General features: G+C 61.5%; 2 protein-coding genes across 2 annotated transcripts; one reads left to right on the plus strand and one right to left on the minus strand.

The window, feature by feature from the left end:
* Positions 1–191: 191 nt before the first annotated feature.
* On the plus strand, positions 192–4,007 carry TRAPPC2L (trafficking protein particle complex subunit 2L). Its single transcript, XM_081275640.1, has 5 exons — positions 192–331; positions 1,569–1,741; positions 2,609–2,696; positions 2,818–2,897; positions 3,819–4,007. The coding sequence occupies exons 1-5, from the start codon at positions 299–301 to the stop codon at positions 3,862–3,864; spliced, it is 420 nt and encodes a 139-aa protein (XP_081131766.1). The 5' UTR covers positions 192–298; the 3' UTR covers positions 3,865–4,007.
* Positions 4,008–7,679: 3,672 nt separating this feature from the next.
* On the minus strand, positions 7,680–11,903 carry PABPN1L (PABPN1 like, cytoplasmic). The gene is made up of 6 exons (XM_081274853.1): positions 10,593–11,903; positions 10,157–10,319; positions 9,988–10,055; positions 9,221–9,505; positions 8,613–8,755; positions 7,680–8,294 (listed from the first exon to the last, which is right to left on the minus strand). Exons 1-6 carry the CDS (start codon positions 10,839–10,841, stop codon positions 8,255–8,257), a joined length of 948 nt encoding a protein of 315 aa, XP_081130979.1. The 5' UTR covers positions 10,842–11,903; the 3' UTR covers positions 7,680–8,254.
* Positions 11,904–13,675: the final 1,772 nt, after the last annotated feature.

Raw genomic sequence — 13,675 nt, forward strand, 5'->3', positions numbered from 1 at the left:
GGCGGGGCCAAGCCGCCGGGACCCCGCCCAGATGGGAGCTGGCTGAGTGACGGAAGGGGGCGGGGCCCACTCGGCGGAGTGCGGAGTGGGCGGGCCACAGCCGCCGGGACCCCGCCCAGATGGGAGCTGGCTGAGTGACGGAAGGGGGCGGGGCCCACTCGGCGGAGTGCGGAGTGGGCGGGCCACAGCCGCCGGGACCCCGCCCGGTCAACTGCTGGACCGCAGCGGGGCGGGCCGAGTGACGGGCGGGGGGCGGGACCTGGCCGGCGATCACGTGATCCGCGCAGGGCCTCCCAAGATGGCGGTGTGCATCGCGGTGATCGCCAAGGAGGTGCGTGCCGCGGTTGCGGAGAGCGGCCCCCGCCCCGGCCCCCGCCCCGGCCCGCGCCCCCTCCGGCCTGACTTGTCCCCCCGGCGCCCGCCGAGCCGCGGGCCGGGCCGCCCGGAGTTGTGCGGTCCTCCTCCCGCAGCCTCTCCCCGCTTCCCGCTTTCCGACCCAGCCGCCTCTCCCCAGTCTGTTAGAGACAAAGCGGGTTCCGTTGCGCCGGTGTCGAAAAGCTGTCCCCGGCTCCCGGCGGCGTGGCGTGGCGTCCCCCTCCCTTGCCACCTGCCCCTCCTCTCCCACGAGCCTGTCCGCCGCCCCACGCGGCCCTGCGCGCTCACCTTGGCCGCGGCCCTGGCAGCCCGCTGGCCGCGCGTTTCCTCCGGAAAGCTCTGTCTGAAGGCTTAGGAGCTCAGGGCGACTTAGGTGCTCCTGCTTCCTGGCCATTCTCTTGAGACTGGCTTCGGAGGTGGCAGGGACGTGGCCTCTCCAGGCTCTTGGCCAGCTTCCCTCTGAGCACACGCCACAGCTTAGCAGTGCTTAATAGGTGCTCCTACTTAGGGTGGCCTTACATCATACATCAAAGTACATTTAATCTTTCTGTAAACTCATGGTGAAGTCCAGTGTTTCTTGTCGAGCCATTATGTGTCAGGGACTATTTTCTGATCTATTGATCCGTTACCAGTCAGGTATCAGTAGGTGTGAGCATACTTATTGTTCACCAGATGTCTACATTACCTTATGCTGGGCAGGTGTGAATTGTGGTCTGTGGGAGCCCAGGAAAGGTGCTTGTCTCTGAGGTCAGGCCGGCAGCAGTGCTGAGCTGAGGAGGCTGAGCCAAGTCTCCAAGGGCTTAGTGACAGGGCTCCTGTCCTTGCATGGTGTGGTAAAAACAGCTGGCATTCATGGTGCCATACTGGGAAGGCTCCACAGAGTGGAAGGTGGCCAGGACACAGTGAACCACAGGTGAGTGACCCACCCAGGTGACAGGGCCAGTTGTCAGGGGGTCCTTTCTGCCCACCCTTATGCTGTCCCACGGCATAAACTGCTTGGATTAGGTCAGGCCCCTGAAGACATATCCACAACAGTGTGGAGAATTAAGCTGTGGATTTTAGAGTGAGAGCACATCTCCTAGGGGGGTTGGTAAGCCACAAGGCCACTCTCAGGGGGCTCTTTGGCACTAGTCAGAGCTGGCACAGGCTGGGTGGGTGCCTGCCCTTTCAGTTGCCACTGTCCTTTCTTGCAGAATTACCCGCTGTACATCCGCAGCACCCCCATGGAGAGTGAGCTGAAGTTCCACTACATGGTGCACACCTCCCTGGATGTGGTAGATGAGAAGATCTCCACCATGGGGAAGGCCCTGGTGGACCAGAGGGAGCTCTACCTGGGCCTGCTGTACCCAACAGAGGACTACAAGGTGTATCTTTTAGGATGCTGTTATCTCAGGGTGTGCTTGGGAAACACTTGAAAAAAAAAAGTGAGAGTTTCAGTTATCCAAGGAGATTGAGGGGCCTGAAGCTAACGAAGTCTTCCTTTTAATCTCCTTTTAATTGAAGATGCATTTGGGAAATGCTGGACTTGCACTCCTGGAAGACGGGGAAGACTGGGGGGGCGGGTTTCCTTGCCCTGTACCAGCAGGGGCTGCCACCTTAGAGCAACAGGGGTCCTGCCTCATGCACCACTGGATGCTCTTGACCTTAGGATAAGGTTGAGACCTCGGAGTTCAGAGACAGCCCCTCAGGCGGTAATGCAGCTTGTGTACACCAGCATTGGCCTGGAAGCCGCGTGTTACACTAGGATATGACCTCTGGGGCAGCGGTGGGGGATTCACCTTATCTATTTGCAGTTGGCTTCCTGGGCCCAGTATTGCTTTATAAAGAGGGTTAGGCATCTCCAGTGCCCAGAAGGACTTGGGTCTGTGAATTGGTGGGGTTACGTGCCTCCATCAGTCACCTTGGCACTCCAGGTGTGCAGTTTCCCACCTGCATTGTGCTGCAGGACCATCCTGGCCTGGGCACTTCCTGTGACTCAGGGTGTCTGGCTCCTCCAAGCAAGGATACCCAGAGGTCCCTTAGCTCATAGGCGCGTTTTAAAAGTGTGTGTTTGTTTGTTTATTTATTTATTTATTTATTTTTGTGGTGCTGGGGATCGAACCCAGGGCCTTGTGCATGTGAGGCAAGTACTCCACCAACTGAGCTGTCGCTCCAGCCTGGCTCTTGGTGTGGGGCTGGGCCAGTTGCTGTCATGCATCCCGTGTTAGAGCATGTTCCCTGACTCACTGTGCAGATACGGCTACGTGACCAACTCCAAGGTGAAGTTTGTCATGGTGGTGGATTCCTCCAACACAGCCCTTCGAGACAACGAAATCCGCAGTGTAGGTGCAGGGCTCTGAGGCCACGCCTGGGGGGTCGTCTTGTATTCTCCTTCTCACTGAGTTGAAATCCTGGGAAGCCACAGGTCTGGCAGTGCCGTGTGTATGTTGGGTCTTGTTTCAGATGTTCCGGAAGCTGCATAACTCCTACACAGATGTGATGTGCAACCCCTTCTACAACCCTGGGGACCGCATCCAGTCCAGGTGGGCCGTGCTTTCCAGTCTCCTCTTTGTACAAGGCCTCCCTTGCTGAAAAGGCCAGCCTTGGAAGGTCAGGAGCCCTGTCCCCCTGAGGTCCACTTAAAGCAGCAAAACCCTGATCTCTGAGCCAGCTCTGACAGATCTCCAAGTACAGAACAGATGGAAGGAGGGGGCAGAACTTGCCCATTTGGTTTCCCAAGTGAGCCCCCAATTACCTGAGGCCCTCGGGGGAGTTAAGCAAAGGCCCAAGCTTATAGACACCTGTTCAGGGAGATCTGCTGTGTCTTCGCCTGAACTGCTTTTCACGTTGAGCTGGGATGGTCAGGAACCTGGATCACGGGTTTTGCGGGTTGCTCTCACATGGACAGACCTGGGGCAGGGCGGTGCAGTGGTGAGAGCACCCAACCCTCAGTGCCACAGACAAGTAGAGCAACAAGTGAGAATACGCAAGGCTTGAACGAACTTCAGGAAGGCACGCCATCGAGGAGCGCAGGGTTTGTGAGCTCACACTCCACACCTGCTTCCCAGAATCCCTTGTTCCAGAAACTTCCCAAGAGGCCCTTCTCTCAGCCTCGACCCTATGTGTCAGGTCCTCCTGGGTCCCAGGTGAGAGCAGGCAGGTGTTCCTGGGCTCCACAGGGCAGGGCCAGCACTGTTCTCGTCACTGCTGCCTGCCCACCTGGCTCCCTCCCTGACCGTCTGCGGCCTTTGGACCTCCATGCTGTGAGGGCTCCAGGGAGGGCTGTGGGCAGCTGTGGTCTCGTTCCTGGTGTGGGGAGCCTGGCCTCACCCAGTTCACTTGCCTGGCCCTGAGCAGCCCTGAGCAGCCCTGAGCACCTGGGGTTGGGGTGGTAGTCTGGTGACCAGCAGAGGGACAGAGGCTTGGAGACCAGCTGCCTCTGAATGGGCCCACTTCCTGCCTAGGGCCTTCGACAACATGGTGACGTCTATGATGATCCAGGTGTGCTGAGCAGGACTCTGCCCTGAGGAGACGCCTGTGCCGAGCTGTTTAGAGACTTCTGATTCTGTCATTTCTGTCCCGAGTGTTGAGACGTGCCCGGGGGCTGGGTGGGCTTGTGCGGGTGCCTCCCCACTAAAGGCCTTTTGAGGTGAGATGCGCTTGGTTCTTCTCTCAGCAGAGGGCTCTTGCTGAGGCCCCCTGTAGCACCAAGGGAGGCTGTGGCCACAGCAGGAGGTGCAGGGAAGGGGCAGGGGACAGGAGGTCAGCCTCTGCCTCTCACCTCTTGCTGGGGCCTCCTGTAGGCTGGACGGCCCAGAACCAGCCTCAAGGGTGGAGGCGTGGGTAACTGCCCACACCTTCAGGAGCGGGAAGGGCTCTGGGTGTGGGACTTCTCTCCCCTCCTGGACACCCACCTGGACTCTGCTGTGGGCACAATTCCCGACTTGCCCCTGCTTCCTGACCACAGAGCCTTCCCTCCTGCTCCTGCCAAGGTGGTCAGCAGAGGCGTCCAGGCTGCTGCTCCAGCCCCTGGCTTCCCTGAGACCTCTGCAGCCAGAGGCCACATAGCAACCCTAGCTGTGACCAGGAGAGTGGCAGCACCTTCTCATCAGGTGGCTGGGGGCTGTCTTTCCTTTTGTCATTCAGTGGCTTGTCTGAGAGGTGAGGGTCTTTTTTTTTTTTTTTTTTTTTGGTACTGGGGGTTGAAGCCAGGGGCACTTTACCGTAGAGCCACATCCCAGCCCTTTTAAAAAGTTCTTATTTGGAGACAAGGTCGCACTAAGTTGTTGAGGGTCTCGCTCAGTTGCCCAGACTGGCCTTGAACTTGGGGTGCTGTGCCTCAGCCTCCGGAGTTGCTGGGGTTCTTAGTGTGCCCTGTTCCCTGGCTGTCCTTTTTATTTTGGGGTACTGGAGATTTAAATGCCTTTAAATGCCTTTAAAGCCAGTGGCTTCCTGAGTCGTGGCCCCTCTGAGCCCTGCCCTCCTGCGCATTGTGTCAGGACTCCCAGGGCCCAGGAGGGCCTGGGACGGGTGGTGTGGTGACGGCCCCTTGGCTGCAGTGGTGTGGAGGTGAGCTGCTTCTCCTTGTCTTTGTACTGACTCCCCTTCAGCAAGAATGGTGCTGATTTTTAAAAAATACACGAGAAGAAAGCCTGAGGCCCTGGTCACCTGGGGGAACAGGAAGACCTGCAGAGGCCTGGAGGTGCAGTGAGCAATGGCTAACTCTGAGGTCCTGGCCCCAGGCTCTCCTGGGGCCTTTGGTCTTCAACGAGAGGCTTGTGTTTGGAGAGGGAGGGCAGGACGGACGGCAGCCCATGGAGGCACCCTGGTTGGCCTTCAGTGTTGGCTGTGGTCGGGACTAAACAAAGTGCATGTGCCCTACGCCCACTCTCCTCCCTTCCCAGCAGAACCCCAGCTTTACTGGAGACTGTTGGCCAGAGAGGCAGCAGTCCCCCGCTCTGGCTCAGCAGGACAGGTTGTCCAGGCCTCCAAGTGCTTGCTATTGCAAGAGAACCGCAGGTTGACAGCTGACAACTGCAGGTTGCTTGAACTCAGGTTCAATCTGAGCCACGTCCCCAGCCCTATCCGGTATTTTATTTATTTATTTATTATTTTATTTTTTTAGTTCTCGGCGGACACAACATCTTTGTTGGTATGTGGTGCTGAGGATCGAACCCAGGCCGCATGCATGCCAGGCGAGCGCGCTACCGCTTGAGCCACATCCCCAGCCCCGGTATTTTATTTAGAGACAGGGTCTCACTGAGTTGCTTGGTGCCTCGTCGTGGCTGAGGCTGACTTTGAACTCACAATCTCCCCGCCTCAGCCTCCTGAGCTGCTGGGATTCCAGGCGGGTGGCACCACACCTGACAGGAGAGACTATTTATAAGGGGGTTCAGCTGGCTATGGAGTATCCTTCACCATGTCCTATCTGGAACATTGGTGTGATGGCTGGAGCTCAGATAATCCTTCTAAGGGCATGAGGACAAGATTCATGCTCTGAGGATGGGGATCAGTGCTCACTGGGCCTGGACCTGGCTGGCATGTGGCCCTGGACTGTTTACCTTCAGCTTTTTTCATGTAAGAAAACAAAACAGACTCCTCTTGTTCAAGCTGCTGCGTGGGTGTTCTGTCAGGGTGGCCAGACCACTCTTGAGTGTGCTTTATGCGAGGGGTTTTCCCCGCGTTGTTAGGTGGCATCCCCATCTTAAGCTCTGGAAGACCAGAGTCAGGACGTGAGCTGCAGCAGGGTCCACTCACTCTGCCCTGAGGCCAGCCCTACCCGAGTGCCACCTGGCGCCCGGCTCCCCTCCAGATGGCTCTCCAGGGCTGCTCCCTCAGCCTCCCTGTTAGAGGCCCACCCTGTGTGGCCAGAGCCACGGCACCTCCACGCAGCGGCAGTGCTGGAAGCCATGCTGAGGGGGGCCGTCATCTCAGCCCCCGCCCCCCAGCCTGCACAGGTCCCCCAGGAGTGTGCTGCCTCATGGCCACAAGACTGGTGGGCATCCAGACGGAAGGCAGCCCCTGGGCCCTGGGCAGGGAGGGTGGGAGGATGGGCGGGCCGGAGGCCCCCCCCACCTCGTGAGCCTCAGCCCAGGAGTGAGCCTGCTGCAGCCCCTCCCCCAGTGGCCCAGTGGGCTCCTCTCTTGGCAGGGCCTTGACCCTCAGCCTCTGGGGCCCCACCTTCTGGGTGGGCCTGCAGCCTTGAGTCCTCCCTGGAGCCAGATGCACCTCCCCTCCAGGGCGGGCCACTTGCAGACTGCACTGCCCATCGGGTGGAGCAGACCCAGGCCAGCTGGACGTCTGACTCACCAGACACAGGGGCCTAAGGAGTGAGAGCTGCTCTAACACGTCCCCCAGGTGGCCTTGAAGCAGCTCCTGCTCTGGCGATTCCTGGCCCCTTGACTGGGCGCATCACTCCCGCTCTCCCTCTGCCTGTCCCGTCTGGTGTTTCTGGGCTCAGTGTCGTGTCATTGAACCTAGGGTCGAAGGTCCCGAGTAGTCCAGGAGAACCTCAGCTGGAGGCTTTTTTTCCCTGTACCAGGGATTGAACCCAGGGCGCTTTCCCACTTAGCCACATCTCCAGCCACCCACCCCCCTGCTTTTTAATTTTATTTTATTTAGAGACAGGGTCTAAGTTGCTTAGAGCCTCACTAAGTTGCTGAGGCTGGCTTTGAACTCTGATCCTTCTGCCTCGGCCTCCAGAGCCCTGGATCACAGGCCTGCGCTGCTGTGCCCAGCTTGTTTTTGTTTTGAGAGGTGGTCCGAGTTACCCAGGCTGCCTCACGTGCCCCATCCTCCTGCTTCAGCCTCTTAAATAGCAGGTTACAGGTGTGCACGTCATGCTTCACAGAAAAAGTCTCTGAAAGTGTGTTGAAAGGTTTCTGGGTGACTCAGGTGTGACGGCCACACCTGCGACCCCAGCTAGGACTCTATCTCAAAAAATAAACAGGGTTGACCAGTAGTAAAGTGCCCAAGGCTTAATCCTGTTAAAAAAAAAAAAAAAAGACTTTCCGGGGCTGGAATGGAGTTGTGGCTCAGTGGTAGAGCGCTTTCCTGCCACGTGTGAGGCCATGGGTTCGATCCTCAGCACCACATAAAAACAAAGTGAAGGCATCGTGTCCATATACAACTAAAAACTACCGAAAAAAGAGAAAGGACTTTCCCAATGAGTTCACACTGACGGATTTTGGAGGTTGGGACGTGGCCCTGTTTGGGGCACCACTCCCCTTGCTGGAAAGGCCAGCGCTGACCCAAGATTACGAGGGGACAATGGGCATAGGTCCCCGGCAGTGAGAGCCTCTCCTGCTGGATGGAAGGCTCCGCTGGGGACGGAGGCAGACCCACTGCCTGGCCCTGCTCCCTGTGGGCTCTGGGCACAGAGGACCCAAGTGGCAGCTTTCTCGGGACACGGTGCCCAGGGGGTCTCCACTTCTGCTTCCCGACCTGACCAGGTGGACCTAGGCCAGGGGCCGAGGGGCCAGTGTGCCCTGGCCCTCAGCCACATCCCACGGCGCCCTCTGGAGTCCGCCCAGAGGAGCACGCCCAGTGAACTAGGAGGCAGGAGACCTGTCGTCAGTGCTTTTAAAATATTCAGATTTAATATAATTTATGCTTTATTCTAAGACACACAGGTTTCTCTTTTTCTTTAAAACTATTGGTTGAAGAACCAAGTAATCCCATCCAGCCCCAGGGATGCCTGCCCCTCCTCTTGCTCCCCACCCAGATCTCCAGAGCCCCAGGCTGCCACCCACTGGCTGACTGTGTAATTTGTGGCAGTGGCCGTGGGTTCCAGACCACCCTGGTGGACGGTCCAGCCACACAGACCTGGCCATCTGGAACATGTATCCCCAGGGAAACTTGGCTATCCCCCTGACTGCACCCCTCTCAAAACGCTGTGCCTTCAATACGGCGAGAAGCGCGGAGAGGCTCTTCCATGGGCCCTGTGGGAACAGGGAGGCCCACGGTGAGGACATCGGGCAGGGGGATGAGGGCCTCTTGAGAAGGTCCCAGGGAAGGAGGAGCCTCATCTGGCGGCTGCCATGTGTCCAGATGCCCCTCTGCCAGGGCAGCCCTGCCATGGACCATGGCCTCACACCAGGGTGCTGCTGGGCCTGGTGGGACCAAGGGGGCGGCTCTCCAGTCCAGCAGGGCCCTGGCTCAGCACCCTGGGCAGCCGGGGCCAGGCCTCTGCTAGAGAACTGCTAGCAGCCCGAGTCCCATCACCCGATCTCCAGGCCAACACCACACAGCCCACTCACCAGTGCTGCCCACGAGGTCTGAACCGGGACCGGCACTGGAGGTCACTGCACAGGAAGGCTGCGGCCCTGGAGGCTGAGGGCCCCCGCAGGCCCCCACGGTCTGTGGAGCTGATCCCTGGGAAGTTGGTCCTCTTGGGCAGCACCTGGCACCAGAGGCCACATGGGTTCCGGCCCTGTCCCTGCCTCCTCCTGGCCAGGGTGGCCTGGCAGCAGCCCTCAGGCTGGGCCCAGGGCTTGGGGCTCTGAGCTGCTCCAGATGCCCACGTAGGCCTACAGCTCCCTCTTGCACCTGGCTGCAGCCATGGTCACATGACGTGCCTGGTGCTCACCCTTGCAAAGGGAGGAGAGTGTCTCCTTCAGGCCACACCCAGAAGGTCCAGCTTTGGGAATGAGGGCCTGAGGCTCCTGCCATGCCCCGCCCTGGCCTGGCCCTGCCAACTTGCCCAAGGCACACAAAGAGGGCTTGGCTGGGACAACTGTGTGTCCTTGGGTAGGTGGCCAGCCTCTCTGTGCCGGTTGGCTCCATTCCAAGGATGCGCGATAAGAAGTGCTCGGCCCTGCAGTGCACTGGGTGGCCTAGAGGTGTGCAGGACGCCAGAGACAGGTACCTTGATGACCCGGCCCCGGAAGACGCTCTCGTCCAGCTCCATGGCAGCCTGGGCTGAGCTCTTGGTGGCAAACTCTATGTAGGCATAGCTGAGGGCAGCATGGGCACAGTGAGGACCCAGTCTTGCTGCCCACCCAGCCTTGCTGACCCCCCGGCCCTGCCCGAGGCCCTGCACCGACCCCTTGGGGTGTCCCGAGAACTTGTCGCACAGGATGGTGACGCGGTGGACCTGGCCGCAGTGGTGGAAGTGGGCCTCCAGCTCCCTGGCCGTGCCCCCGTAGTCCACCTGCTGTGGCAGGGCAGCACTGTGGGGCTGGGCTTGCACAGGCCCCGCCCCTCGGGGGTCTCCTTGGCTGAGGGCTTGGGAGGACCCCCAAGACTGGGCCCCTGGCCGGGGGTCATGGAGGCCCCAGTCCCCGGAGGACAGGAGGACAGGCTGAGAGGGGTTCCCCCCGCCCGCCTCGGTGCACTTAGGCTGTGCCCGGGGCCTTGGCTCAGGCGAGGGGCACCAGGCTTGTTAAAGGTGGTAGACCTCACCGGAAGATCCCACTCGGTGGCACTGGGGCATCCTCACGTGGGACAGCAGGCCCATGTTGCCCCCAGGGGACAGACGGGCCCACCCCGTCCTTCCTGGAGGCCAGATATGCCCCCTCCCTCCATCCCTCCATCTCGTGAGTCCCAGCCACAGAGGACACTAGTGTGACCACCTGCCCACCCTGGGGTCTGCGCCTCCGGGAGGGACGAGCCCTTGCTGCCTCCCCCACTCACGTTGCCCACGTAGATGGATCTGTGGTCAGCCTCCACCTTCTCCTTGGGGGTCCCAGGGAAGGGGCAGCCTGTGGAGACCAGGCCTCAGGACCAGAAGGCCCCCCACAGTGGGCACCTCCCACCCCTCAGGGAAGGTCGCCCTGCTCCGCGGGGGTCTTGGGGCTCCTACCTGTGGTCCCAGGGCTGCTTAGCAGCTGCCCAGTCCCTGTGCCATCCTCTTCCCTGGTCCTGCCCTGGATGCTGGGTGACTCCGGCCGCTGCTTCGCCTGCTCCAGGGCCCATAGCTTCAGCTTGATGGCCTCCAGCTCTTGCAGGCCCTGTCCGCAGTCAACCTGGGAGGGGGACAGCCTGTGGGCCCTTCAGAGGGAGGGCAGCTGTGACTGGCCAGCCCTGGCAGAGGGTCGCAGCCCCTTCGGGGCAAACCCTTCTCTGGACAGGATAAACCTCCTCCGAAGCCACCAGCTGGAGGGAAGCTCCTGGGCCCACGGACTCCACCCCGAGGCCTCCCCAGCTGGAGGCTGCCTGGGCCGCAGCCCAGAGCTCCCCTCACTGCTGCCTGGGCCAGGCGGGTGGGCCCAGCCCTCGGCCACCCCGCAGGGTGCTACCTGGTCCCGCCCTGGGCTCTCGGCCGGGCTCTGCGGCTCCAGCAAGGACAGCAAGAAGCTGGCGTCTCTGTCGTCCTCCTCAGCTTCTCCCCACCGCTCCCCCTGCCCACCCCCACCCCCTGACTCCAGAGGGGTCTTCTCAGGCCTGCTGCAGGCCCCCCAGCCCTGGGCCTCGGGGTCTGAGGAGACCGCCTGGAGCCAGGCCTCAGTAGGCGGCGGGAAGAGAGCGTGGCTCAGGAAGGGCCACATGGGCAGGTCGGAGGGCTGGCCGGACTCCTGCTGCGCACGGCCACAACCACCCCTGCCCGGGCCTGGCTTTAAGCCTGCCCCAGGACAGCTGATCCCACTTGCTGCTGAAGAAGGCCTCCCTGGGCGCCCCTCCGGCCTGGGAGGTCAAGGCGCAGGCCCGCCTACCGTCCTCCTCACCTGGCAGCGCCCGGGGCCTGCTGGGGAGCAGCACCTGAGCCCAATCTGGCCCAGCCTTGCCTGGGGGGCTTCTGCAGGCTGCCACCCACCACCCTCACAGGCGTGCCTCCAGCAGCTGCCGGGGGTGGCCTGGCATGAGCAGGTCACCAACACACACTGCAGGAAGGGCAGCTTCTGGGGACAGTGGCTTGAGGGACTTGAGGGCTGGTCAGGCAGAGCAAGGCCCTGGAGGGTGGGCTGACCCAGGGTGGGGTTCTGGGCCCAGAGGAGAGGCAGGGACCTCTGTTGCAGACCTGCCTACCCCACTGGTTCCAGAGCCCCCCCACCCCACTTCGGGCTACATTTAGGCTGGAGCCCCCTGAAGTGAGTAGACCCTGGGGCCATATGGGCGGATCGAGTTACCCTACTTTAACTTGTGCACTTCGGGTGGTCCTGGCCTCCACCAGCAGCTGCCCCCACACCTCACGAAGCCCTGGGCCGCAGCAGGCGTGTGTCCCTGTGTCCACCAGAGTGGCTGCTCTCGAGGCATGCTGTGGCCACAGCTCACCCTGGCCTGATTCTGGTGGGACTCTGGCTGCTGCTTCCTGAGCTGCCCTGTGTGCCCCAGGCACACGGAGGTGCCCCCCTAACCCAGACCCACAGCCCTGCTTCTCTGGGACCCCCCCAAACTGGCGCCTGGGGTCTCTTCCCAGGGCATTCGGGTCTGGGGAGGAGAGGTCAGGGCCGAGGGTGGAGCTGCACTGGGGACAAGGGCAGGGGGTGGGGATGCAGCCTGGGAAGCGGTCAGCCCAGCCTGCCCCTCCCCCACTGGCCCAGGCCTGTTCTCACCTCCAAAGAGGCTGACCCAAAGCTCCGTCCCACATATCCCCTAAGGGAAGGGTTCTCTGGGAAGCCACCGGCCCAGGAGAATGAAGATCTGGGGAACCACCTCCTGCCCTCACCTCCAGACACACTAGTGGGCAGGACCCCAGGGTCCTGGTCACTGCTTCCAGGAAGCTTCCCCAGCTGCTCCTCCCCACCCAGTGGACCCTGTGCCCAGGCTGCTCCCCTGTCCTGCGTCAGTTATTCATCGCAGGTATCCCCTGGCAAGCCAGAGTGTCTTGGAGCGGTGTCCATGTCCATGCTGAGAACGGGCTGGCCACCCAAGGGCTGGACAAGGACACCCCACCATAGGCTGCACGCCTCCCCTGTTGTGTGGCCCAGATGCCCGACCACTTCCAGGCAGAAGGCAGGACACTGCAGGCCGTGTCCACACCAAGACGGCTGGATGTGGCCCAGCCCTGGTCGGACTCTGTTCGGAGCTCAGTGTCTGCAGCCGGAAGAATGTCAACCCTATGTATGCTACCCTGAGGCGTGGACATTCCAGCCCAGCGGGCTCCCACCAGCTGCCCGGCCTGGGACAGCTCGCCCACGCCAGCCTTTCAATACCCTCAGAATGCACATGTTCAAATCCCGGCTGAGTGTCGATTACTGACCCTTCCTCTAGGCCACCAGAGTGCCACAGCCTGGTGCCAGATTCTTGCCTAAGTCAGGACACAAGGTGGCCCCACCCTGGCTCAAGATGGGTGACCGTCCTGCCACATCCTCCTCTGATGGCCGTCTCACACCCAGGCCCAGCAGGCACCCTGTCGGCTGTGGGCAGGTGGCAGGGTGGGGCCCACAAAGTCCTCAGGGTCATCTCTGGGCCTGCAGTGTCTAGGCCTTCCTGAGGTATGGACCTCGAGGCTCCCCCCGACTTCCAGAGCTGCCCACAGTGCCCTCTTGCCGCACCTCGCCAGCCTCCTCTGTGTCACAGTCCCCCGACGTCCACCCTCTGTCCTCGTGAAGGTGCCGCCTGCACACAGAGCCCCCACTCTGTGCCTGGTGAGTGAGCATGTGACCTGGGACCCAGGAGGGGCATAGCCACCAGACAGACCCAGGACAGGTGGGGGGCTGGGGCAGGCAGCAGGACCCAGGGACCGAGGGATGCAGAGTGGGCACGGCTTTCAGAGGAAACCCACACTCCCCGACCAGCAGCACCCCAGAGTCTGCGCCCCAGCAGCTGTGGCCACGCCCTGGCTGGGCCTGGTGCAGGGGTGAGGGGCTGCTGGCCTGGGCCGGAGGGGGCAGGTGTGGTGCCTGCCTCTTGGCAGCTAGAGAGCGGTGGCATTGGGTCCATGGTGGGTTCCCTCACCCCCGTCTGGGGGCTCTGCCGGAGCCCGCTGGATGGAAGGCCGCGAGATGGAGTCTTCTGGAAGCACTGGCCCTGTCTGTGGGGTGTCCAGCGCAGGCCCAACCTTCCCTTTCCCCCTCAGCACAACAGACCACCGTCCAGCCCTTGTTTCAGACAAGCCCCGGTGGTGGAGCCTGGGAGGCAGGGCAGTGGAAGTGGACCCAGGGCTGGGAGGTGCTGGCAGGGGACCTGCGTCTGGCCCGAGGTCCCAGAGCATACCACCTGGTACCCAGTTCCACCACCTGGTACCCAGTACCACCACGCCAAGTCAGCAGGCAGCCCAGGAGGACTGAGCCTGGGCCAGCCGGGACCCAGCAGAGCAGATGGGAGCATCCCAGGGCTAGGGTCAGGCAAGGGACACATAAGTGCCCTGTCCCCTTGGCTCACCCTCTGCTCCTGGGTACCCTCCTCTGAGCACTGGCCCTGAAGAGAGGAGGGGAAAGGG

This window comes from Spermophilus citellus (assembly GCF_964194105.1).
Source record: "Spermophilus citellus genome assembly, chromosome: 18".
NCBI classification, from domain to species: Eukaryota; Metazoa; Chordata; class Mammalia; order Rodentia; family Sciuridae; genus Spermophilus; species Spermophilus citellus.